The sequence below is a fragment of the Temnothorax nylanderi genome, unplaced genomic scaffold, assembly GCF_030848795.1.
Source record: "Temnothorax nylanderi isolate EJ_2023f unplaced genomic scaffold, tnyl_v1.0 TNYL_tig0030_pilon, whole genome shotgun sequence".
Taxonomy (NCBI): Eukaryota; Metazoa; Arthropoda; class Insecta; order Hymenoptera; family Formicidae; genus Temnothorax; species Temnothorax nylanderi.
In genome coordinates this window covers 746088-771667 of record NW_027249092.1, presented here as the reverse complement: position 1 = coordinate 771667, position 25580 = coordinate 746088, and the positions used below count along the sequence as shown (strand labels likewise).

At 38.8% G+C, this 25580-nt stretch overlaps 1 protein-coding gene and 1 long non-coding RNA gene across 5 annotated transcripts in view; one reads left to right on the top strand and one right to left on the bottom strand.

The window, feature by feature from the left end:
- The window catches only part of Ubx (ultrabithorax), a 98245-nt gene that overhangs the window by 45421 nt on the left and 27244 nt on the right, over window positions 1–25580 (top strand). For 2 of the 3 annotated variants that reach the window (XM_071702489.1, XM_071702488.1), the window contains exon 2: window positions 7399–7452. The exons of the other annotated variant lie outside the window; for it this stretch is intronic. In XM_071702489.1, the coding sequence (XP_071558590.1) occupies window positions 7399–7452 (54 nt within the window). The remainder of the gene's footprint in view (window positions 1–7398; window positions 7453–25580) is intronic. 3 annotated transcript variants of the gene reach the window in all.
- LOC139770496 (uncharacterized) overlaps window positions 5183–25580 on the bottom strand; it is a 65441-nt gene continuing 45043 nt past the window's right edge. Inside the window, exons 1-3 of one of the 2 annotated variants that reach the window (XR_011717773.1) lie at window positions 25140–25163; window positions 6400–6783; window positions 5183–6335 (exon numbers count right to left, since the gene is read on the bottom strand). This is a non-coding gene — a long non-coding RNA (uncharacterized lncRNA). Of the gene's footprint in view, window positions 6336–6399; window positions 6784–25139; window positions 25164–25580 lie in introns of those variants that run through there. The other variant, XR_011717774.1, reaches the window with a different exon arrangement.

Sequence of the window (25580 nt, the reverse complement as noted above, 5' to 3'; positions counted from 1 at the left end):
CACCACGCCAATATGGCGACTCGTCCAGTCCGCGGGAGAGTGCCGCGGGATAGGAGCGTGGCGGCGGCTCCACCAGGCTCCACAGTCCACCGTGATGGAGCTTGGTCGATGCGATGGAAACCGCGGACCGCCGATAGGCGGCAGCGCGGTCGCTCGCGCGGCTCGACCGGTCGCCGGCGATGACAACCACGACGACGGGGAGTGGCGAGGGCCGTCCAATATGGCCGTCGGGTCGCTGTACGAAACTTGTCTCTCGCGGCTCCAACTGTGTTAATTTTCTCGCTGTTTCCCGCGGTGATTTCGGACGACCGTCGGCTCGTTCGCGATGTCACCGACTGAACACCGACAAAGGTATGTAAGTCATCGATTTATTATCGTGTAAATCTTTTCGATTGAAGCGCAACAGCTGTAGCCATCTTATCAGACAGTTGACACCTACATATGTATTCGTACGCGCGCGCGCGCGCGAGCGTGTGTGAGTACGGAGCGTGTGCTCCGTATTAGTGCGAAACGGAAGATGTATTGTTGACGAAACTTAGATCAAGATCGAATAAACCGCTTAATTAGTAGCGTGAAATACGATTGGCTCCTCGGAGCTCGATTTAGCGGAAAAGGTGTTGAACGTAATTCAATGTTTTTGTAGCGCGACACGGAGCAATTGAAATTATTTTAAACGGTTTTATTATGCATTAGCTATTGCGCGGGCGCGTAAAAGCTTACCAGACGTACTCTCATGGCAAAAATTATAATTTCGCGATTTGCATTTCATACGTAATCTCATATAGTACAACAACCATTAACTTTTTCTTCCGCGGATTATGTCCACAATTTGTGTACGTGCTCCAGCATTTTAATTGCGTGGTTATCGTCGCGCTTTCTTAAATTTCTTAATGTAAATGAAAACCCGTTTTATTTGGACACGCGGAATCGAGGTAAACACAGCGGTCGGACTGTGCTTACGCAATTTAATCGTTTCCCCTCTTGAATATTGGTAGGCTCAACACTGCGCGAATAACTAAGCGAGTCGGGTCTCGGAATTTTCGTTAAACGAAATTAGAATGTGCAACTTGACGTTTGGACGCATTTTTATTTTTTATTTTACGATGATTTTCTTTATTCGTAATCGATACAAATCGGAGTAGCACCATGTAGACATTATGATATTTTATGGTGATTCGTGAGAATGTGTTGATTTTTTTTTCCTGACAAGTACAATAGAAGATAGTACAATAGTATAATAGAAAATAGTACAATAGAAGACAGATTTTATTTGCTTTAAACGACGTGACGCGAAAAGTAGTTTCATATGTGGATCATCTCGGCACGTCTCAATTTATCTGGAAAGTCTCACGAACTTCCGTGTCTTATTTATAAATAATTAATTTTATATGTGCGAAGCATTCTCATCTTAAATCCAGAACACTTCGTCGACTCCGATAAATATGTATATGTATTACGTATATGTAATTTGCGTGACTTTCTTTCTCATGGCTATATTTATTCATTTAGATTGGGAGTTGTACTGAGAAAAAAATGTCGTGATTAATTGAGAGATTCTTGAAGCGAATGCGAAAAAATAATTGAAATAGAATAAAATTTATTTCAGCGATAAAAATTTGCATGTTTTTGCATAAATGGCGGAATTATCTTACCTCGTTATCCGATATACGGGTCGCGCTATAACTCTAAAGCTTAGCGTGCGCAAAAGCATCTTTATTCTATCGCATATAACTTAAAAATTACTTATAAATTTCATAAAGAGGCTAGCGAACAAAATTTTAAAATAATTAAATCGCGTCGATTTGATTCTGGGGAAGGAAGGGTATTAATGTTCCAATGATAGTTGTGTTTCAGTCCGACATTTATCGGCTCGCAGTTTTAAAATTGGAATATATATGTATATTCGTCGCTTGTAATATATAATTATAAGCACTAACAACGAGATTTGTTCGCTAGCTCCTTAACGAAATTATTTATACTATGCGAACTTGACAAACTAATTGTTTAAAAATTACTGTTTTGATTTTCTTGTAAAATTAATTTAAAAATATTTAAACATAGACGTTTTATATGGCCATATTTCATTCTTATGTAAGATCTGTTTATTTTGCTATTTTCGTTAAACACGTTATCGAAACTTGAAAGTTCAGAATCGTAACTGAATCTAAAAAAATTTTGAAACTAACCTTGGTTTGGAATTAAAGAACTCTTTACAATGATACATTCGTACATGTTACTCAATAAATATAAATCTCTATACTTAATTAAAAACTAAGTCTGTTCGCACAATGCTTTATTATCACAACGTACTATCTTATATAAACAAGAAAAGTTATCTGGAACTCGCTAGGCGGGAGAAGAAGGATCGATAGAGCGAGGCAAACGTATAATGGATAAGAGGGATGCAGAGAGATAAGAGTTTCCGATCTTTTCCTTTTAGGGTTAGAATATCTCTCGAAATCTATTTAAAGAACCTACCAAGATAATATTGTTCCGGCGGACTATTGATTTTTTCACCCTCTTATTTTGTCGGGTTTCTGAGCAAATTGAAGTTTTTTAACTCACTAGCTTTCTGATCGATTGAAATTGTTTATTCTTCGATGTGATACGGTTTATTGAATCCTCAATTTAATCGGATTGTATATCTTACTTTTTATATTTATTACACTTTATAATTATACTAATATCTTTCGGACAAAATATCAGGAAAGGAAAAGAGTAGTTATAATATCTGTGCGTATATTTCTTTCAAGTTAGAGCAAGGTACATGACACAAGAGTGAAGAAAGAAGAGAGAGAGAGAGAAGGAGAGTCGCGAGAAGTCTTCAGTATCCAGCATTGAGTTGTAAAAGCGTTCGTTCGCTCTGCTCTCACCGCCAAGCGGCATGGTCACTTATGTAAAAGCCGGCTACACGCCGCGTGATGAGTGGACGTGCTGTTCTATGCGCTTCTTCTTTTTAACTCTTTGGCTTTGCTTTTGCACTCTTACTTGTCGTTAGTTATGTATGCGGGAAGGTTGGTCCATAATACGCGTTGTACTTACCTGCATAAGTACTTGTGCTCTCTTTCTGCCTGTAGTCTTTTTTTCTTTTTCTTAGTTATCGAGCGATCTTAACAATTTTACTTCTTTCCACGCGTTTGTTGTTTGCCTGTAAGATTATGAGACCTTAAAATGTAAATTGGCAAAAATGTGTCAAAATATGCCATTTCTCAAATATGATTTTATAGACTATATTTTAATATGAAACGTATAAAGTAATTGAAGATAACAATAAAATAAGTATAGTTGGAATATTCCATTTGAAACCGGTTTATTTATTTAAGATAATTTTTGCGCAACATGTTCAAAAATTGTGAATTATATAACATAGAAGCAGAAACTCATGTAAAATGTCTTTAGACATTTGTCGTTTTTCGGCAATTTAATATTTTTCTTTTTTGTATCTTTATTTTCATACTAACGTAAAACTAATTACAGATTTATTTAATCCGTAGTTATTTCCTTATCGTGTAGAAGCATAGTTTTATATACAGAAATGTAATTATTCGTATCAAAACAAAATACAACTACATACATATTATTGATCGCAATTTATCATAATCTGAGTACGCAGATTACGATTTCTTCTAAGATTCAGAACATTCGTAAACATAGAATAGACATAATAAAGCAACCGATTGTCATTTTTCGCGTACGTTATCACCAACGTTTTAGTAAATGTGGAATAATACATGCAATTGACCGAGAAGCAGATAATCTATAGTCTATATAGAGCAGGTCAGCATGTTAGATCAGCGGTTAGTCGTGAGGGAGTCGGAAAGTACGATGACGAGAGAAAGACCGAACCGGTTATGGGCGAGGCCCTTCGATTCTTCGTCTTCTTGTATCCCATCTTGGGCCCGGAGTAGAAGGAGGTGAAAAAGGAGGAGGTGAAAGGAAGCGGTTGGTAGAAAAGAAGGGTATACCAAGTATGGTGGCAAACGGGATGATGGGGCAACGAGAATCGAGAAGGAGGAGGCCGACAAGGGGAGAAGAGAAACGCGAAGGGGATGGGATGAGAAATTCTCGTTGGCTTCGCTTCGATGTCTTTATACGCGCGGCTCTTGTATGGCCATGGGACATATATCTGTCTTACGAGAGCGAGGGGCGCCGCCAAAAAATCAGATTGAGTGTAAAAATCGCATAAACTCGTCGTGCAAACTCGAGAGCTATGTCTGCCCGGTTGGTTCCCTCTCGAAGCTTTCTCTCTTTCTCTCTTTCTGTTTTCTCTCTCGTTCCGTTCCTTCTCTTTCTTACACGCTCTTTACCTTAAGCCCGTTTGATCCTTTTCTCTTTCTCTCCCGCCCTTCTCCTCTTTTTCTTCACAACCAGGTCTACGAGCCCCGCTCGCATGACTCCACCTCGAGGAAAGGCCGATCACCTCCTATATTTTCTTTTATTCTACTTGTCTGCCAGCACGAAAGTTATGTGGTTAGCCGGGCTTATGAAGAATCCGCTCTTTATCGACAAGTAAAGCGGTCTTCGCCAACGTTTCGTGGAGCGAAAATAATTTTATTGGGGGATACCGATTACCACCTTGATCAACTGTGCACGCGTGAACACTTGACGTTAATAAAGTAGTCGGCATTAATAAGGTAATATTTCAACGTTCGGATTTTATCTCGACCTTAAGACTACCGGTCTCTCGTTCTTCAACATTTTCGTGCATCGCGTCTCAGATCGTAAATTTATAATCGATAAATCCAATTTATTTCTGCCATTAAAGAGTAATAGATTCTCTCTAATCTCTTATTTTATTACTATAGAAAAGTAAATATCTTGAAATCATATATATAATTTTTTATCTATTGAAAATTACATACTCGTGTGATTAAATATACAGTTATGAGGCTTAGAAATTATTTTCTATAGTTCCTGTATTTCTACTTAGAAAATTTAAATATTTATTATGTTTTTTGTAAATTTATTATTTATTTTGTGAACTAGCATTACTGTGTGTTTATATAAACATACTTATTTATTTTTATTGCGAAAAATGCAAACATACAAAGAATTAAGAAGACAACATTCTTTATTTGAAAATATATACTTTATACAACTCTTATTGATTAAAAATATTGCTTATGCAATCTATTTTGCAGTACGGTATACCATTTTACAATAAAGAAAGAAATAAGAGAGCTTTTTCGAACATTGATTATTTAAAGCAATTATCCTTTCCTGGATAATACCATGTAATTACGTGCGGAGTCAAAGTGTGTTTAAATGTAATTTTGTACCTATTTGCGAAAAAACATTCAAACAGGCAAACCCAACTAAGTTGAGCAAATCGGAACCGCAGATCGACCCGGCAATAGGATGTACCGGGGAGCAAAGAGTGCAGTCGTTGCGATGCACTTCTTAACGAGCTCGCTTTGTTTTGCGGCGCATGCATGTGCATGGTGCATGGTGCATGCAGGTATGGGCTACAATATATAAGTGTACAATGTATGCGCATACGGAATATAAGCGTGGCCAGGTGTACGGGGTGTCCTGTTTAAAGAATAGACGTGAGTATTTTTTATCGCTAATACTGTTTATTCCATTATAAACATTGAACAAAAATCGTGGATAGCATTTGAATCATTTAGCTCGTAAGCTTTATGGCAATTACTCTGAAAATTAAAATATTAAAGACTTGTTGCGATGTTTACCTTTTCGAAGAGTCGATCAATGAGCGAAACGAAAGCGGAACTATAAAATTAAGCTGTATAATTGAATTAGTGGTTAGGTAGCAAGAGAGATCGAGATTTATTCCTGAGTAGCAGAGGTGAATATAGAAAACGCGGCGTCATTCTGGAATCTTAACGCGAAGCTTGGCGGCTTAAGTTCAATGTCTTCTCATCCTTTACTTCGTATCCTGTTTCTAGTGCAGTCCGCGTACAAGAATGTTAGATTTTCACAGCTGTCCGTATCGCGAGAAGAAATACGAGGTACACGGGCGACACCCGGTATATTATTGCGGGGTATATAGAAGTGTATAGATAGGGAGACAGAAGGGAGACCGGTTCCATACATGGCTTCCGAAGGCTTCCTTTTCTTGCGCTAAGACCACAAGAGAGACAAGAATCAGCGGCCGTCTCCACTAATGAGATGGAATTGGACGTGGCCGAGATTTTTCTAGACTCGTCCAGGGGAGCGAATCAACTGGATCCTCAAGCATGCTCCCGTCGCCATCTAGTTCGCGACATTCCCGTGAGCGCGATCGGCGGTCCTCTTTGATACGAATCGTTTAATTGCGTCCCATTAGCCCGTCTTGGGGCCTCCCCTCAGGTGAATGCGGCCAGGAACGAAAGCTGAAAGCCGCTCCAATGAGGGTCTGGTCTCTGCTTTTACTCTTTTGCTCCTGCCTTCACTTACCATCGTAACGCGCTCGCGCTCCTCTTCATTCTATTCGTTCTCCGCTTTTCTTCTGGCCCTTCTTCGTTCCCGTGAGCTAGAATCGGCGGTACGATGGTACGCGAGAGGCATCGTCCAACTTTTTCTCGCCGGCACGCTGGCGGTTCGTTATACCGCGGGCCCGCCATTGAAAGCCCCGGTACGTGATGTGACGCCGGCGGAGATGGCGACCAAACAGGCCCAACCTACCACTTTTTCCAGCAAGGGACCAGAATACCAGGTTTTCGAAAGGCCGTATTCCACCCCTTCTTCTCCCTCCTGCTGCGCAACGCTGTCCTGCGCGGTCCCGAGTTCCCTCCCCGAAATTGCTCGATGCCGATCAACCTGGAATGGGTTTTCCTGAAACTGAAACGGTTAATTTTACCAATATCATCCGTTGTTTTTTCCTTTTTAGCGAAACGTAATAGCAGTTGCATCATTATATGTGTATACAAAAAAGAGTGATAACTAAAGCACGAAACTTATCATTCTGAAAAGTAATTTCTATGCGTTTGTATAGAAATATAATAATTATTATATTTTTACGGGGAATATATATGTATATATTCAACGTAACTTTGTTTTAAACACCAGTAGCAGAGTAGTAATAGATAGTTACAAATAGAAATCATGATCAGCAGTGGCTCGTGCGGTTTTCGTCTTTTATCTTTTCATCGTTAACGACGCGTAACCAGGCTACTGCGATGAAGCTATGCGCTGAACGCGTAACGAACATATCTGATCAGAATGGATAATTTATTCTGCTCTACTCTATACATGTCTCATTAATCTTAACGATCGCTTAAATAACATAAGTAGATTGAAAACTTTACTAATGAACGTTTAATAACAGAATGTTTCTGGATATCTTGATAATTTATCTTTTATTGCATTTTAAATTAATACAAATTATACTTCTTATCTAACACATGAACATTTTTACGTGTATTCCTTACCGAAACTTTTTTTACGTTGTTGCAGGTAGGCATTCGATTTATTCGCACAATCAAGCCGATATGCGCGATCACATCTTGAGTAAGTAAATACTAAAATTAACGTTTCCGTATTTTTATTGAAATTAGATATATGCTACGAAAAATATGATCTGACTTATAATTGTTAGCCATAAGAAAGTATGATGATTAAATACTGATATAGTTTCGAAATTTTCTTTAAATCAAACCAATCTCGACATGATCGAATAAACTTCTCCCTCGATGTAGTCCGTCGAAAGAAACGGCGCGTAATGCGAATCAAGACAGTAGTCTAGACTTTATAAGGGCAAAGAAACCTAGCTCGTTGGTGTTAGGTCCACAGTAGCTAGTGAGGATTTATGGCTGCCTCTATCTTAGCACGGTTTCGTTGAACAGCGCAACACGTCGGATCCCATCGGCAATGGGATTATATCGCATAGAAGGTGGCTGCTTGTATCGCATCAAGATAGGTAGATACCACTCCGCCGCTTCTCGCGGTGCACCAGCACCAGCAACGGCAGCATCAGCAGCAACAGCGATCGTGCCTTAGGTCGACTCACGCTGCATGAGTTCCGTGACGATCGTTCCCTCCGTCCTCATTCCCTTTACAATCCTCCTCTTCCTCTTTATCTCTCTTTCTCTCCGTGCTATATACTCCTTAGACTTTTATTTTCACTCAATTCCGGGAAGTATCGCGCACCATGGCGAAGGGATAACGGGCAGGTGGTGGGAAGGGAAAAAGAAACACGTACACACAAAGTTAGTCGAAGGACAGGGATAAGAGAAGGAAGGTAGGTAGATATACCCGGAGCAAAACGAGAAGAGATAGTTGGGACAGTGGGGAACCATAAAGCATCTCAGTAATTTAATTCTATGCAATATACCGAATAATCTTTTACTTTTCTGTAATATGCAGCTCGGATGCGGCCGGGATATATTATCGATTCAAAATATATCTTTGGAGATAAAGCAGTTTTACAAGAAAGTTTGCTATAAAATTTATGATAAAGGGCGCACATTGCGATGAATAATTATTATCGATATTTCTCAAAAAATGTATATTACTTTTATTTGAATTAACTAAATTATATAATTGTTTTTATTGACCGTAGTCTTATTTGAATTAGATTATAATTAGACAATGTTTTCTTCAGATTGTTGATGTTCAAACTTTAAATATTTAAACTTTAGGTAAATGCAAATAAATTTGACGTACCCGTGACTATTCTGAATATTGAATCGTGCCTAGATTGTCGTCTTTGGCAGACACCGATAATTTGAACGAGTGCCGGAGTAATAGAGTTATTTTCGCAGGCACATCGGCCGCCGGACCCGAGTTAATTAATGTCTAGCGAGGCATTAGAACTCTGTCCGCGGGGCAATGCAATATAAATAATAATAATTTGACCGAAAAATGCCGGAACATCCCTCCGATGATTATCTGCTCGTAAATCCCGGCATAAAGATATCGCGACTAAATTGCCGCGCGGAAGGGTTTCGAGGCGCTAAGAGGCGCGATGGAGGGGGTTAGAGGAAAGAGAAACGACGGAAAGAGAGATAAAGGTGAACGCACACGTACAGGAGGTATTACCGTGCGTTTGCCTTGCCCTCACAATCGTGGCGCGGTATAACAGTGTAGCGACGATGGTATTGCAATATAGACGGGGCGGCAACAGACCAATCACGCGCCGGCTACTAATTTGCTGGGCTCAAACAGCTGCCGTTCTGCCGCCTATGCGAAACCCCCGGTTTATACAGCAAGTATATATGCCTCGAATTCTCGATCGAGGTTTCGATCCCCCTCGGACTCACGCTGGGATATTCGATCAGCCATGGCCTTCTTCATTCCTTCTCGTGCTCTTATTCGGCTCGCGTCGCGCTCTTCTTCTCCTTCTTCTTGTCCCGATGCCCACTACCTACTCGCTGCTTGGACAAAACATTTCTTAATTGGGTTTCGTCGGAGGGTGATGCCTGTCCGGCTTTTTTGGGAGCAGCCGCGGCTTCTACTTCTTCGATTATTTATTGAATTTCGTTCTTTCGTAAGAAATTGAATACGTTTAGCTTGTACATTGTTAAAACTTTTGTTACCGCTATATAATGTTCATTTCTTCTGGCTAATGTTGTCAAATGCGATATAGTCATTTACGATAAGGATTTACTATATATAATGTATAATTATTTACTATAAGGATTTCTGTTGCTTTTATAGAACTTCTCTTGTAGAGCGCGTTTGCAAAAACGATTTACGCTATTAAATGTAACTCGTGTGAATTGCGTTTCTTCTATTCTGAAATTTGTGAACATTTCCGCGATTAACGATTGTTAACAGTCTTGCATGTCGTAGCGTCCTCGTAATTCACCATGTCTGACAGTAGCCCACGCAAGTGGAGATGCGTGAATAATAGCGCCACGAGCGTGGTACTTGCTTTATAATGAAATCCCGAGGCTAAAGGACTGGTCTTCTGTTCTTGAGCCTCCCTTCAGTGCTCTATGATATATGCCGTCCACTATTGGACTATACCCAAGAGTCAATAGGATTTTAAAAGGCCATTCTTTTCACTCGGTCACTCCTACTAATAGTTTTCTATCTGTTATTGTGCATTGGTAACTAAACGGGTAAAATCGATCGGGTTATTAATAAAAAGCATACTAACTATATATTGTGACTTTTTTAGAAAACTTATTTACATAGTTTTTTATCTGAAAGTATTACTGCGAAAGTCTGGAATTATTCAAATTAATATAGGCACATAAAATGTTATTTATTCGAAGTAATATATTTTTTACATGTACGATTTACAATTCTGGACGAAAAATTATCACACGTTCCAAAATGCAGTTCCTTTTTATTGATATCAAAATAATTTTAAGTGTTTGGTTATTTTTCCTTTAGAAAAATCAATTTTTTTATGTATAGTTAAAACATCTTGGAAAATAGTTTTCGCGAACTGCATTGTTAAGCTTTTTACGCGAATTATTTAATTGTAAAATTGTTTTTTGGAAGTTTCATATGTTTAAGAATAGAGATACAATTTAATACCATTTACATGTCTCACTGTTTATTTATCATTGCGTATTCAGCTTTCTTCTTTGAATCAAACTATTTTTTTTCTCAATCTTTCTCCTTAGGTTTCGAGAAACTTTCGAGAAGGTTTCCTTGCATTGTTTCATAACTTTCACTCGTATTTCCGATATACGTTGTCACGCGATTTCAAACTAGACACACCTAAAAAGAAGCATAAAAAAGTCGACTACAAAAGAATTATATTTACGAGCAGCCGTGTGAATGCAAGCAGTTTCCGCATTCGTGACTTTTATTCCCATATTCTTTGGATCGTCATACTATCGTACACCCGGCTTATCCCTAATATTTTAAAATATAACTTACGAACTTATTTCTATTAAATTTAGAAAGTATTAATTTACGTAATTAATTACATACTGCTTAGTTCTTAATTTGATTGTGTTTGTATCACATTTCTAGTAAAAGAATAATTTACAAAGAAATATTATTAAATAATATAATAACCGATAACGTATGCGTTATATATTTTTCTATTTTAAATAATATCTTATTATAAAATTACTGAAATAGGTATTGTGTTTAAAACAGTTTCTTAGATATATCCGGCGTAATTTATATGCAATGATTAATATCAAGTGCAATATCTTTGCAATAGCTATTATAATTGGATTAGTACCTTGGATGTTTCTTGTCGAAGAACACGTACGCCGGACCATAGGTAATCCAATAAGCGTCTAATAGCATCGATCTCTCAGACATTTAGTCCATTAGATTCCATGTTAGTTTATTGCTTCACGTTTTACACACAGGTTCGCTTAAGAGTACTCTTTGATTCTCCTCTGTGTTAGTCTTTCTTCCCTTAATTTCATTCTGTACTAATTGGTGTTTACCATCATTCACGCAATGCGCTGTCACAAAATTTTTCGATTAACTTTAATATCTTCAGTCTTTTTTTGACAAATTACCTAATGTTACGTTCCTATATTTCACTCCTACATTTTGTAATCCGATCGATAGGACATCAAGCAAGAAAAAGATTGTCTCTAAGACTATCAGATTATATAAGTAAGGAGAAATCTTGGGTCCTGAGCGAGTCACACGGCTTTCAGGCGTGTTGTGAACGGCTCTTACAATTTATTAGTTAATCTTTGCATCCTATTGTTACGTTTCGTATTAAATCGTTAATCTTCTAAATCAGACTTCTTTATTTACCCGACTGCGGGAATGTCGCGAGTGAAATCGTGAATGGCGCTCAGGCGTAATGTATAAATCGCATACAATAAAGCAAAACTCCCTTCGCTCCTACGGCACTCCGTCATATACATTCAATCAATGCCTGTATTTTGGTTACTCTGAAATATAGCCAATCTCGAGAATGCTCATCCCTGACTTTGAATCCCCTCCTCCCCTTTCATTCACCCCTTCACCGCATAGAGTCGGAAGCGCAGTACTGTAATACTACGTCGAATATGCAAATCAATCCTATGGTTTCCAATGATTTATCTACTGGGCGCAATTCGTTTAAGTGTATCACGATTTCATTTCAATTGAGCGACCGCGCTCATTGTTTATACTGTAATATATACCGTATTACTAATCCTTCTCAAGCGCTTACATAAGTTGCGCTGGACGGAAAATTTCTGCGCGACTTAGCCAATCTTATAATGTCTAATGATTAATTCTCCGGGTCCAATTTCTTTAAGTGTGTTATAAATTGGCCGAGAATTAGACAGTTACTTTGATCAAGAAAAGGCGCACTTAAAAATTTATATGCGTGGGCGCACAGTGTGTGTACAGTTACACACGGGCGTTTTCTAGACGCTCCGGTGAAACATGTTCGCTCACTCCATGCGCGAATTTAAATATAAGTAAAAGGCTTTACTGGCACAATCCAGGAGTATCGTCTTTCTTTCTGGAAGTTGATTTGCCTTGCATGAAGCTTAGAGGGGACTGCTTCTGCCGGGAATTCGCTTCACGACGTACAGGTCGGTCTCGTCCCTTCTTCCTTTTTCTTGGCAATAGAGGCAATGAGGAAGAAGAAAGAGAGAGGGAGACTTCGATCTCGGGTTCAACCTAGACATCGCGACACTAACGTAGCTCTTTTAACGGATTTTTTGCTTCGCTTACTCTTCTTTCACAAGTAGTTTTTCTTTAAAAGAAAGAAAAACAAGAAAATGCTTTGCTTTTTTTGTTTATTAATTTACCACGTTATAAACAGTTAACATCAGGTTATAAAAAGTAATTTGTTTATTTTTGCAATTATTTACTATATTTGATTAATATTATCCACACCTGTGTCTTGTAATCAAAGTGACTTTTATAACTCAAAATATAGAAAATACCGGCATTGGCATTAACATAATCCTGTGACAGAATGACGCTATATATCTATCGAATATCTATCGGAATGCTCGCCCGAAATCCCGCAAATCCTTGCGGGTGCGGCGTTATCCTGAGCGAGCAATTTCTCGCGGGTTTCTCATTTAATATCAGCAATTTAACTACTTCAACATCGCGCCGCAAAAGCCATAAATATCAGCTACCGTGGTCCGGAGAACGATCGTTGTCGCGATAGGGATGCACTAGATCGTGGTTGCACGACTCAGCAATGGAAGCGCACTCTGAAAGGGAGGTAGGTAGACGAAGTTAGAACGCGACAAAGAGACAGAGAAAGAAGAGGAGCCGTAGGGGGAGCATCGGTGCGGGAGGAAACAGTTGTAGAAGGGGTTCGCAACAGGGGATGGGGCGAAAGCGGAGGCAACGAGAGAGAAAAAGAGGTCGAATGAAACGCTAGGCGTTCAGGCTACAAGTACACTCCGTGCTCGCACGCTAGAAAGCTATACTTATACCTATAGGCAGTGGTGCATGGTGTGCCATGATGGCAGTAACTCCAGAATCCCAGGGCTTAAACTCGCCTAGCACCGAGGATCAGTGGGGAAACTTCCGTGCGCCGTGGCTTAAAGGCTTCGTGGTTGCTGCTCCCTTGCTTTCCGGGTAGCGGCAGCAACTTTTCGCCATGTTAATGGGCGCAATATGATCATACGTGGCGCGTCCGCGCGTATTTATATATGCCGCGTTCTTACTGTACTCTTTTTACAGTTCTTGAACACGTAATTCTCTTTAGGGTTGAGAAACAAAGGTGACACTAAGGAAAAGGCCGACAGCGGAAGAACTCGCGAGCGCGCTAGTTAAACGATGATTAATTTACTAGAATAACACGAAGGGATGGGCTCGCACTTGCATATTAAAATGACAGTAATATGTGTCATGCCATATATGTCAACGACAATAACGCGGGGTATGATATAATATGCGGTGTATGACACATGAAGGCTACTTAATTAACCGATTCTATCAGAAGCAGAGTATATACACGCGTTTGCGTAATACGGTTGCTCTTTTAGGTAATGCTATTCAATTGTTATCGGAATCTTGCATTACGTATAATAATGACTTCTACTTAACATTTTCTCCTCGTATCCTGCCACGATTAGCGATGCGCAAGGCCGAGAGAGAAGTATACCGTCGTTAATATAGACATTAATATTGACTGGCAAGTGTATCTAGATATGCCGCGAGGGTAGAGGCAATCCAAGTCGGGAATAACGCTTGGGAATAGAATGCTCGGTCACGACAGGAATAACGTTTAAGAATAAAAGATGAGAGCGAAGAAGGAAAGTACTTATTGCTTATTCATAAGAAGTCGGAAGAACGTTGTTTATGTCAAAATACCTACGCGTGTCGAAATGTTCAAATAAAAAATCAGACATAATAAATAATACAGTTTGCGTAATATTATGAAATTGATACAATTGCAGAAGATATATTTTAATTTCGTAATTTCATTGAGATTTTTAACGTAAACATTATACAAGTACGAATTATATTTGTTCCTCAATTAGTTTTTAATTTTTATCGTACAACTAATTATTGAGAAAGTAAGCTACGATCTTTTTTTAATTTTTCAAATGGAATCAGCGGCCATAATTTCCGTGCGTTCGAAGTTTCGATCTTTTTCCGATCAGACCGCCCCTTTGAGAGGGTATCGCAAGATTTATTCGCCGTCTGGACACCATAGCGGACAACAAATATCACCAAAATGGCAGCATATGGTGTACGGTGACGCCATTCTGCCAGAACATCCGTAGGGATTTTCGAATTTTGTTCGTAATGATTGCACTCATAAAATCTGTATCTCAGTTGTGAGAAGGGATGAAAGCTTAATCAAAAACCACATATGCGACGTATCGGATTACGAAAGATTTAGAAGTTTTTCAAGAATATTTTTAAAAAGAAATATTAGTAACTAATGAGATTTAAGCAGTTAAATTTTTGAAATACGACTAATGTGATTTTAAAGAGAAAATGGCTGATATATTTTCTTTTTCCATGTTGCTTATAAATATACGTGGCAGATGTAGGCATCGACATTCTAGAAACGTAGGCTATGGGGAGTTTCGGCTCCCCAATCGTTATGGCTGCATCCTTAGAGACGCACGTGGTACTGCGTATCATATTACGGTTGTTCCACGTGCCAATAGCATTCACGTCCGCAACAATTTCCTTGATCAGTTCTCCATCGAATTACAATTACCAATTTATTCGGAAAACTCGTAAAGTATTAACTGTGACAGAGTTGTGCATCTGCGTCATATGTAGGAAATATCCCTTGCATATCTCATATCACATTTTCTTTGTAACTTCGGTATATTTTTCAATCAAGTACTATTTCTAATGCAAAAGTTAATTCTTTTATATTATGGTTATTAATCTATTCATATCGATTGCCTGTTAATCTAATTTTTTCTCATGTTCGCAGTTGTCAATTTTTTACATTAATAAAAATATTTTAAATTTATATATATATTTTTTATTTATTCTTAAATAAATGAGTAGTAATAAGTTTCTTATGTACTGTATATTTTTAACGTCGAACAAGCATTTTGCAGTGTTAATAATATAGTAACGATACGTGATTGCACAAGAAACATTACGCGGTCCGTAAGTTCGGGGAAATTTATTTGTCATCCATGTTATAACTTTGCTCGACAGCCATTGATTATGAGCTAGGCACACCGTGCCTTATCTTCCCCTTACACGCTTGGGGATCAGAATCCCCCGGTCTGGAAATATTTCGTACATCCCCAAAATTAATATCTGTTGGTTCAATATCATCTGTCGACCACTTGTATCCATGGTAGCTTCGTTTGCGACTTAATAGCGGTGAAATGTAAGATGGTATTCCCCACAACTTCATTAAGGAATAGTTTCAGGAGACCGTTAAAAATTTTTTCCAAAAACTGAAATTTGATCAAGATACACGGTAGTGTCTCGCGCCAAGTACACGCGCAGCGCGAGATTACAATTACGTCAATTTCATCATTTTTTTCGTCAATATGAAGAAAAGTTATGAGTATAAAATTTATCGAGCACTTTAAACGTATTCTTTGGCAATTATATAAATTGTATCGGCGTTTATTTTTTAAATATTTTTCAAAAATTATTTTATATCTTGTAAATAGTTTTCTAAATGTTAAAACGTTAATAATCTAATAATTTAATAATATACAATAATGAAATTATGTACATAATAGTAGCAGTGTAAAATGTACGCATATATTCTAAAGGATTAGTAATGCATACCACAAATTTTAAAATCCAATTATTTACGAAATCCACGAAAGTTTGCGGTCGATGATCAAAAAGAATGTACAGCATCGTAAAACTCGTTTATGCTATAAGTAGGAATTTCAGATACTTGGCTCAATAATTTTTTTAACACGGCGACGAGCAGAATACGCAATGTATCAGGCAGTTTAATAACCGAGGTACAAGAGTATTCGGCTCACGGATGACGCGACGATGATGATCCGCCATTTCGCCGCAACTTGGGAGGTCCGCTCTTGATATCCCCCCTTCCTGTCTCCTCACCTGCCCCCTCATTTCTTCTTCGTACATGTGCTTCACTCTTTCGCCTCGCGATGCCTTTCAGTCTTCTTTTCTCCCTCCATCATCTCCATGGCTGCCTTTCTTAACTGTTTGTCGTTCCATTCCTCTTTCTCACTCCTCATTTAGATGTCCCTCTTTATTGTACCCGGTCCTTCTCTATCCCTTTTTTCTCTTCTTCATATGCTCTACCTTCCTTGCTATTCTCTATGTCAGGTAGACTTCTATTCTCCGTGTTTCGAATGGAAAACATAACCATTGGAATATCAACTAACTTATATTTTTTTTGTATTATATTAAGAGAAAACAACACAAACAAATGACCGAAGGTTATATTATATATATTACTCAATATCGCGACATTAAATAATATACATATTATAAACGTTAAAAAATGCAAATTTACATCACTGACTTTGTAGAAATAATCGCTAGAATGGTAATTTAAACTGCAGATTTCTTTACATTTCTTCTTCCGTTAAATTCAATTTATGTTATAATTCACCAATTATTAATGATTAAGACAAAAAGGGAAAAAATACCAAAGAAAAACGAATTTTAATAAACGAGGTGGCACAAAACCGCATCGGTGAACATATAACAACTACATGGATGTAACGTCTGTAATAACCAGCAATTTGTGAAAAGAACTTTTAGTTAGGGAACTCGCGTAGCCATACTTTCGTGAGAGACTCGGAGAATGAAATTGCAGAAAGGGACGACGAAGAGGTGGAAGCGAAGAAGGTGAAGAGTAACGAAGGAATGGTGTGAGCCACACTTGACTGGTCGGAACGAGAATAATTACTATAGGAGGAGCTTTGCTCGCGCGTCTTACGGAGATTTTGTGATGCGATAGTGTTACGTAAAATTAAATATCGGTACACAAAAAAGATTCTGTTGTTAAAAAAGTAGAAGCAGGTACCACAACGCTTGTTTATACTTGTTTCCTTTCTTCCGCAAAAAGAAGATATAATTACTGTTTTCCGCAAATTAGCGAGTAGCGATGATAGCACAAGGGTAAAGCCACAAGTAATGAGACGAAGAATTATATTGCGTTATGAAAAACAAGTAAAACCAAATAAATGGTCTCGTTTACTGTAAACGAAAAGGCAGCTGAGTATGCGATAATAATGGTGGTATCGAATGCGTTAGAAAACTCGGTGAGAAAAGGCTAAAGATATCTTTACAACAACTCAATATACTGGATGTAGACCGATTTAATGATTAGTTACGTTTGATCTCTACATCTCTTGGTAACTCATGCGTGCTACTATGTTTAGGGTACACATTTAAGATGATCGCTTCTCGAATATGTTCTATAGATAGATATCTTATATCTTTCTTATATCTAAACATCTTTTTTCTTTTCTCAAGTTTTTATATAAAGTTTTAAATTTCAAAACTCTTTTTTGAAAGTATCAAAATATTCAAAATTAAAGTGCGTATAAGTATTAATCACTTTTGCGTTATTTTGATAAGAATTTTTATATTTTTATATCTCTTAGAGGGATATTATCTTAAAAAATAAAATTTTTTTTCAATTCTCATTCCTTTCTGAATTAAAATTGTGGTTGAGCAACATTTCGTGTGCACCATAATGTTAACGAGACTGCCGATGATCACAGCAAATAGCGTGATACAAGCAGCTTACTGTAGGGCTTATGATTACAGCAGCTTACAGTAGTAATTTTATTAACGCTTAACTACGTATCGATTGAATCAAGTTACCTCTAACATTAATAAAATTGTCGACGAGTTTTCATGCCTTATGGGCATTATGCTACTACCTAGTGGTTTGCATCTTTTCACAATGATTCACAGTATATTTACAACGATATTGTAATGGTACCAATGTGTATAATTCTTTACGCATACATGCTTTTTAGTCACTTTCTTTAATGTTATTGATATTTTTTTAATAACATGCATGGTAATTACACATACACACGTGTGCGGCCTTAAAAAAGCAAAAATAAAAATTATGTTCAAAATTAGCCAAAGACTACAGTCCAAAACAATATATAATTCTTTTGATATATTTATATATGCTAATTTAAATACATTTTTCCTAATTATCATCAATCTTGAGTTAAGTCATTTCATTAAACTTTTATTATATCACGTCGTAAAAGCCCAGAAATCGCGCGATGCTAATTTAAACATCGTTTTAATACATTATCATTAATCAATCCGTTGTATAGACAGGGATAATATTCCGGTGTAATTTATGTAATCCCTCCGGAGAGTAACCGTGGCGCGAGAGTGAGTAACAACGATAAAGTTGCCGCGGCGTCAATGATTGGTTGGTTTTCGATACCACGAATCGAGTTCTTGTAAAACGCGCTTATCTAGATCAAGATTGGAAAGAAATTGATGAATTTTTATCGCAGTTATGGGATGCAGACGATTATTATTTAATAGATATATGATATCAATGAAAAGTATTTTTTTTATCACATAACTGGAACTTTACAAAGTTCTGTATCCTTTGCCATCATAAACTGCCTATAATACATCAAACGTATAGACTGCTCAATTTAAAACGCAAGTGGAAATTAATTTTATATTTATGTTATTACAATTATTATTGGAATATTACATTGTTACAAAAATAAAAGAAGAAATTCTAATTGATAATTATGAAGAACTTGACAGTGTGAAAAATATTATCGGACATATATGCACATTTATTGAAGAAATTGTAATTGCTAATACAGTTGAACAATTTCTAATTAGTCGCGCTTGTCTCGCAGAACATATATTAGTTATTGACCTTAATTAACCCGAGCGTCCGAATGAAGAAGCTCGCGTTTGTTAATTACCGACGCAGCCGATCGATGTGTTCAAATTCGACATTTATCAGACGAAAGCCGAAGACGAAATTTATCGGCGATACTTGCACCACAGCCAATCTGGTTGGCAACATGGCGTGTTGGCGAAATAGAGGGGCGCGGTAGAGGGAATTGGTAGGAGGGCATGGGGTAGCGCGAGAGGTAGGGAGGCAGGAAGGGGGTAGAACGAAAAAAGAGTCTCATCGCAAGGGCTGGCCCCGCGGGGACTAATTTTTATTTTCCCTCTTTTCCAGTAAGTGCTCCGCGTCCACCTATTTCTCATAAATTTGAATTAATTTACATGCATTTGAATTTAATGCACCGCCATGCTTTATCAAAGCAATTAAGCTTTTAAGCGCGCATTTGCATTAATCCAATGTTTACAATTACGGCACGAACCTCTTTTTCGAGCGCAGCCCGGGTTATTCCCCCACCTCTGCCGACGCTACTGCCCGACTACTGCCGGGGAGACTTAAGATATAGATTGGTGTCCTATCTCTTATGTTATATTTCATCAAGTTAATGAATTTATCGCTAATTAACGATCTTGAGAGGAGTAATGCACCGCCTTAAGTCATTGAGCGTACTAAACGATTCATGTACGTGCATGACACGATAAGAGCTACATAATTAATATTAATATCTACTCTTCGCACGGATTGCTTATCGTGTATCTTCTTCGTAATAAATATTTCTAATTTATATAACGCACGTTACGGTAATATATTTTCTATAAAAGTTGCAGAAAGGTAATTGGCTAACGCATCATTACAAGTACACATGAAGTAAAATTTTACTTCGTCGTATAATATCTATCATTTTTTATATTACATTGCCTTCTTTTTTATTTATATTCGTTAATCTTCTTGTAGCTAATCCTTTCAAAGAATTTCTTCGCTATCAATTTTCAAGAGTTGTAAGAACTTGTTAAAGACTCAAATGTAGTCACTGCAATACAGTATGATTTATACTAATTAAGATTCTAGCTAATATTGCGGATTGATAAGTTATAAAACTACATAGAGAGCATCTTTTGCAAAATTTAAGGTAGCGATCTGTGATAATAGCGTGGTAGGGTACCGCACTATGTAATACAATAATTTAATATACAATGCTTTCTAGTTTAAAAATACAAAGGTCTAAAAGTAACTAACGAAATAAGAATAATAGTATTTTTGAAAAGAAATTACTTAAATTTAAGATATTTTTAACTTCGTATTTGATTGATCTTACTATTTTCTTCTCCCTCTGTGACACTTTTGCTCTCTCTTTCTCTCTCTCTCTTTTCCAATATACCCTCACGAAAGAGGGTATATTGTCTCGTGGACATGGGCGTAGGTATGAGGTTAGTATCTATAGATATAATATAGGGAGTGAAGCCCTATTCAAAGCGAATGATTCAGTGGCCGCTGCTGCGCTTGGATAAGATCTCGTAGCGTGCCGCCTCGTCCATCTTAACCGCGAGACCGGCCAACCTGCAACAGCTAACCATTCGCCAACCAACCGGACCGAACCAACCCTTTCCGTTTTTTCGCCCTTTTGCGCGGAATCGCGGAATCTAGATAATCCATAGCGTGTCGGGGGATTTGGTCGAAGTCCCGGACATCTCGATAGAGCCGGAGACTCATTACGCGTCGCTCGATAATCCGATCCGTCTCGCTCAACTTTTTCGCGGAGTATCCGTTATTTTTGGATTTGGTGAGCCACGCACATGACAGACTTTTTAATATGCCGGAAAGGTTGCCGCGGAGAACATTTTTGGCAGCTCGCTTTCGCGTATTGCGGATATGTGTGAATGGATTATTACGCGAGTAGTTCACCCTCCAACTTTCTTGATTTACGCGAGTTCATTATTATTTTCGTGCTATGGAACAATCGCGCCTTTTGCCTCTTCCGCATTTCCGTCTGTAACCCTCCCTCCTTTTTATTAGTCTACGAGAGATGAAAACTACAACTGGAATACGTTGAATAACGGAGCAAATTTTTTCTTCACTGTAACTCTACATTTTATATTGAATATTTGTTAGAAACTTAGGGACCTAATTGCAATAAAGAAGAGATAAATATTACAGGTTAATAATAGCGTTCTTATCTTAAAAAGTTCGCGTCATAGCAATTATATTCGCTGTGTCGTCATCTTGGATTTCCAAAACTACGAGCTCGCAGAGAGATATTTCGTCCCAAGATTGTCTTTTTGCGGCTCTTTAAATGCGAACAATGTTTCGTTCTGCTATTATCGCGCGCGCCACGTTTCAAATTTTCGACGCGTCAAGTATAATTTGCTCTCCCTACGAAATTTCAAACCTGTCCGTAGCAATCACTAGTAATTGCGCACTGGGATAGTATCTAACGTATCGTTTCCGAAAATCCAAATTCAAAGTGCAGTTCAACCGGACGGTAATCATAGTTTCTTGCAGGTTAAACGCGCGATGGCGTCTTATTCGTCGGAACCGGCTCTTCCCCCTTCCCCTTCAGGCCGCGCTTGTACGTACTGGTAGGCCCCCCGGGGCTTCGTCGAATCGCAAGAACAGGAGACCTGCCCTCTATGTCTTGCTCCGCTCTGAAAGGAGCCTCTGTATCACAAAAGAATGTAAAAAGGTTCGCCGGCAATCCGTAGCCCCGCTTGCAAATTATCAAATCATCTAGTCCGATACTTATTAATGCGTATAAGTTAAGTCATTACCCTGAGACACGTAGCCACGAGGGAATACGTAGGAGATTTACATCGCTCTCCCTGCCGTTCCTCTCGATCTATAATTAGAACGTCGGATATCTCGAAAAGCTTCATCACCCTAAGAGACAATCTTCGTAATTTATCAAGTAAACGCGTTCGGGCGTCTGCAGAAACGGCTGATTAGCTCTAATCGTTGCCACTTCGTTTACGAACTAATAATAATGCATCCGACAGTCCGAAAGGAAGATTCGCATTCGGAATTACGCGGCAAAATTCGCGCAACTTTGTGCGTTAATCCAAACAGCTTTCTGTGGAGACGGAATGCATCCGTACGCACCCACTGCGATCTTCTCTTCGAGGGCCATGGCCGCAGAGTTGGAAATAAGGCGGCAATAAAGCATATGTAAAATATATTCTTGAATTCCTTTTAGGACGCAGATATATGTGGATGGTTCGTGGGTCGGTTGCCCGCTGGTAACCATGTCCCCCCTTCCTCTTACAACAGGCGGATACGCATACGCGTCGACTTTGTGTGCGTGTTACCAGGCATGCGAGTTTATAGATGCGTGGCGATGTAAGTAAGACAGACGATCCGTTTCATTAGAAGGTGTCGCGACGTTACCCACCTGTATTGGGCTCTCCACCATCTTTCGTCTTCGAAATGTCCTTTTTTGGTCTCTCGCCTCCTTTGGTGATTATTTACGCTCAAGAGAATACTTTGCCAAGCGTCTGTCTTATAATAGTCGAACGTAAAAAAATGTCATAGGAAAATCGTAAATTCATTGACAAAATAGCGCCATTGTAATAACGATGGGCATTCAAAATAAACAAGGTGGAACAATGGGACTTACGTCAAATCGTAAACCATCGTTTCTCTTCGACGAGATTTTCGCACGAGGAAACAACAATGACTATTCGGGTAGAACTTCGTGGAATGGAAACCCTGGGCGTGGAAACGAAAAGCAACAAGAAAGGGAAAGTTCGTCGTTTCTTTTCGCCCGCCGAATAGGGGAAACGAGGGAGACGGAGAAAGATGTACGGAGCCGCGAGGTGTCGCCTTACAACCGGCTCGGTTCGCTTACCTATGCCGAGCCTCCTTTGCATGCCATCTCCACCACCATCTCACTTCGGCTTGCTCCTTTTGCGTGCCCCGTCCCACAGCGTCCTCCTTCTCTTCCCTTTCGCTCGAGATGCACCGTTGCGTTCGGTCTTTGCATAATTATTACGATTACCGCGAGTAGCAGCTGGCTCGTTGTGGAGAAGCCACCTCGTATCCTCCCTCCCTCTCTTTCGCCTCCTCCTTCTCCTCCTCCTCCCAGCTTCCTCTTTCTTCCTTTCGCCCCCGTTCTCCATTTCGCTCTCGTTGTTCGAGTGTCAGGAAACGAGAGATGAAAAAGAGTAAAAGAGAAACGGCTTATGTTCGCGTGTGTGTGTTAATTAAATTTCTTGAGGGGATACACGCGAAATTATCGTCAGGATCTCTGCCGACCACTTTTTGCTCGCAATTAATTGCGTGCTTCGACAGACTGTCAGCCAATCAGTGTCTTCGTTCCGTGTCATCAGATGCGGCGATGGATGAATTACAACGAATCACGTAACTCAGAAGCGCGTTAATGATATTCCGTCTACGGATCGAGTCACGTACTTCATTAAAACGCAGAGGACGAGTATCATTTTGAGTAGTATATGAATGACGGCTGATGATCGACCTTCGTTCTATTTCGACAATGTAAATCGCAACTACCCAATGTGCTGATTGATTATGATCAGCAAATCATTCAATTAAAAATGTGTTTAGAATACATTCGTAGATTGCAAATGGTCAATTATAATTATATATAATATGCGGTACGAATGATTGATTTTGTAGAAATAAATGGTTTTGTAGAAACATGATTTTATATCATATCATTTTTTCGGAGCATTGGATATTAAAATATTACGTAATTATTATTTATAGAGATAAAAAATATTGATAACGATTAAATATATAAAAGTAATGTACAGCTAATACAAATTTCCAGACAACTTGTACGATGCGATATTATGAAAATCTTGGTCATTTCTTTTATTATTTCCGCTTACTCAGATGTCTCACTTGCGTGGGAGTAAAGTCGCCACCTTGCTCGCGGCGCTTATTTAAAAAGTGCTCGCACGCTAAAGCTGATATCTTATTCTCGAATAGGCTATAGCTCCCTTCGGTCCTCTTATGGTATATCCCACTAGCTACTGGTGGCATTCTTGTCCGCGTCGCATAATTTCTCCCAGTGTATGCTGCATCGTTTTACGCGATTGCACGTAAGAACGAGTTTACCAAATCAACTTTGTATTCCGAAATCACACGGTCTGAAAAGATTACTCCACTTTACACAATATACAATTCGATAACTGGCTTGATGAATCTTCTTGATTAGGTATATAAATATATATTTCGAAGTAGTAGCTTCTTTGTGTGTTTGTTAAATAATAAGTTTTTTTTATAAATGATATATGTATATGTGATTTATAGGTCTTATACACTATACAGTTACAAATTTTATTATTTCAAGCAATCGTAAACTCAACTTCTCTAAATATTTTTCTTTCTTAATATTTTATTATAATTTAGATTATTCGCTTGACTTATTGCTAACGTAAGAAACGTAAGAAACGTTAAGTTTATTACACGCAGCAACGAGATGCAGCAAAATTCTATAAGCGTTTTATCTGACCACTAATCCTACTGGTAGCCGTAGAAGAAATATACGTCTTTGCTGTTCCTCATTTGCGAGTGTCAACCCTTAGTTTATTTATGCCGCCAGGTTTTTAGCATGTATTTATGATCGTTGAGGTTTCCGTCGTCACACCCCGAGAGGTCGCGTTGCCTCTCCCCTAAAAGAGAGACGATGTCTCGGCAGTGTAATGCCGCGCTCTTCGTTAGTCTCCGTTGTATATAACTTATTAATTACGGTTGACTAATGCGCTCCAGCTGTGCCACGTAGCAACATCTTACCTTCTCCCTTCGTCCGCCAACTTTCTCCCAGTGCTTTCTTGGCAGCCCCTAAGAGAGGAAAGAGAGTATGAAGAGAGACAAAGAGAGAGAGAGAGAGAGGAAGAGAGTAAAGAGAAGGAGGAGACGCCCTGGCAGAAAACGAGACGAAGGTCCTGGTAGAGCGTGAAAGGGAAGGGAGACGTGGGAGGGGATCTGGGAGGTATGGAAGAAGGTGGGAGAGAAGAGAGTAGAACGCGAGGGACGCTAGGCAGTAACTCACGCCCCCGAGAGGATTACCTACCTTGGCAAGGCTGGAGGAGGGTATATCCCACGTTGAGCTACGATCTTGCTGCGTAGCTACGCGTTCCTCATACCAAGTGTCCTCGGTACTCCCGTGCCGCGTGCAAACAGGGTTCTTCGAGAGCGTGAGCGCGTTCCGGATGGCACCGGAAGACCAAAACTGGTGATACGTGAACGGACTGTAGCGCCTCAAATGAAACGGAATATTGTTGTAGGATATGCTCAAAAGGGGCATTTAATGTTAAGTATTTCCAAATGAAGGAAACTAAGGAACTAAAAAAAGAGTCGATATAATTTATAATACAGAAAGATGCGTCGAACGGGCATATTGGTATACGATTATTTATTTCCTTAATTTTTATTGCCATGTTTGTAAAAATACAAAAATTAATTTAAGATATATTTTAACTTTGAAAAATAATAGCACTTATATTATAACAGA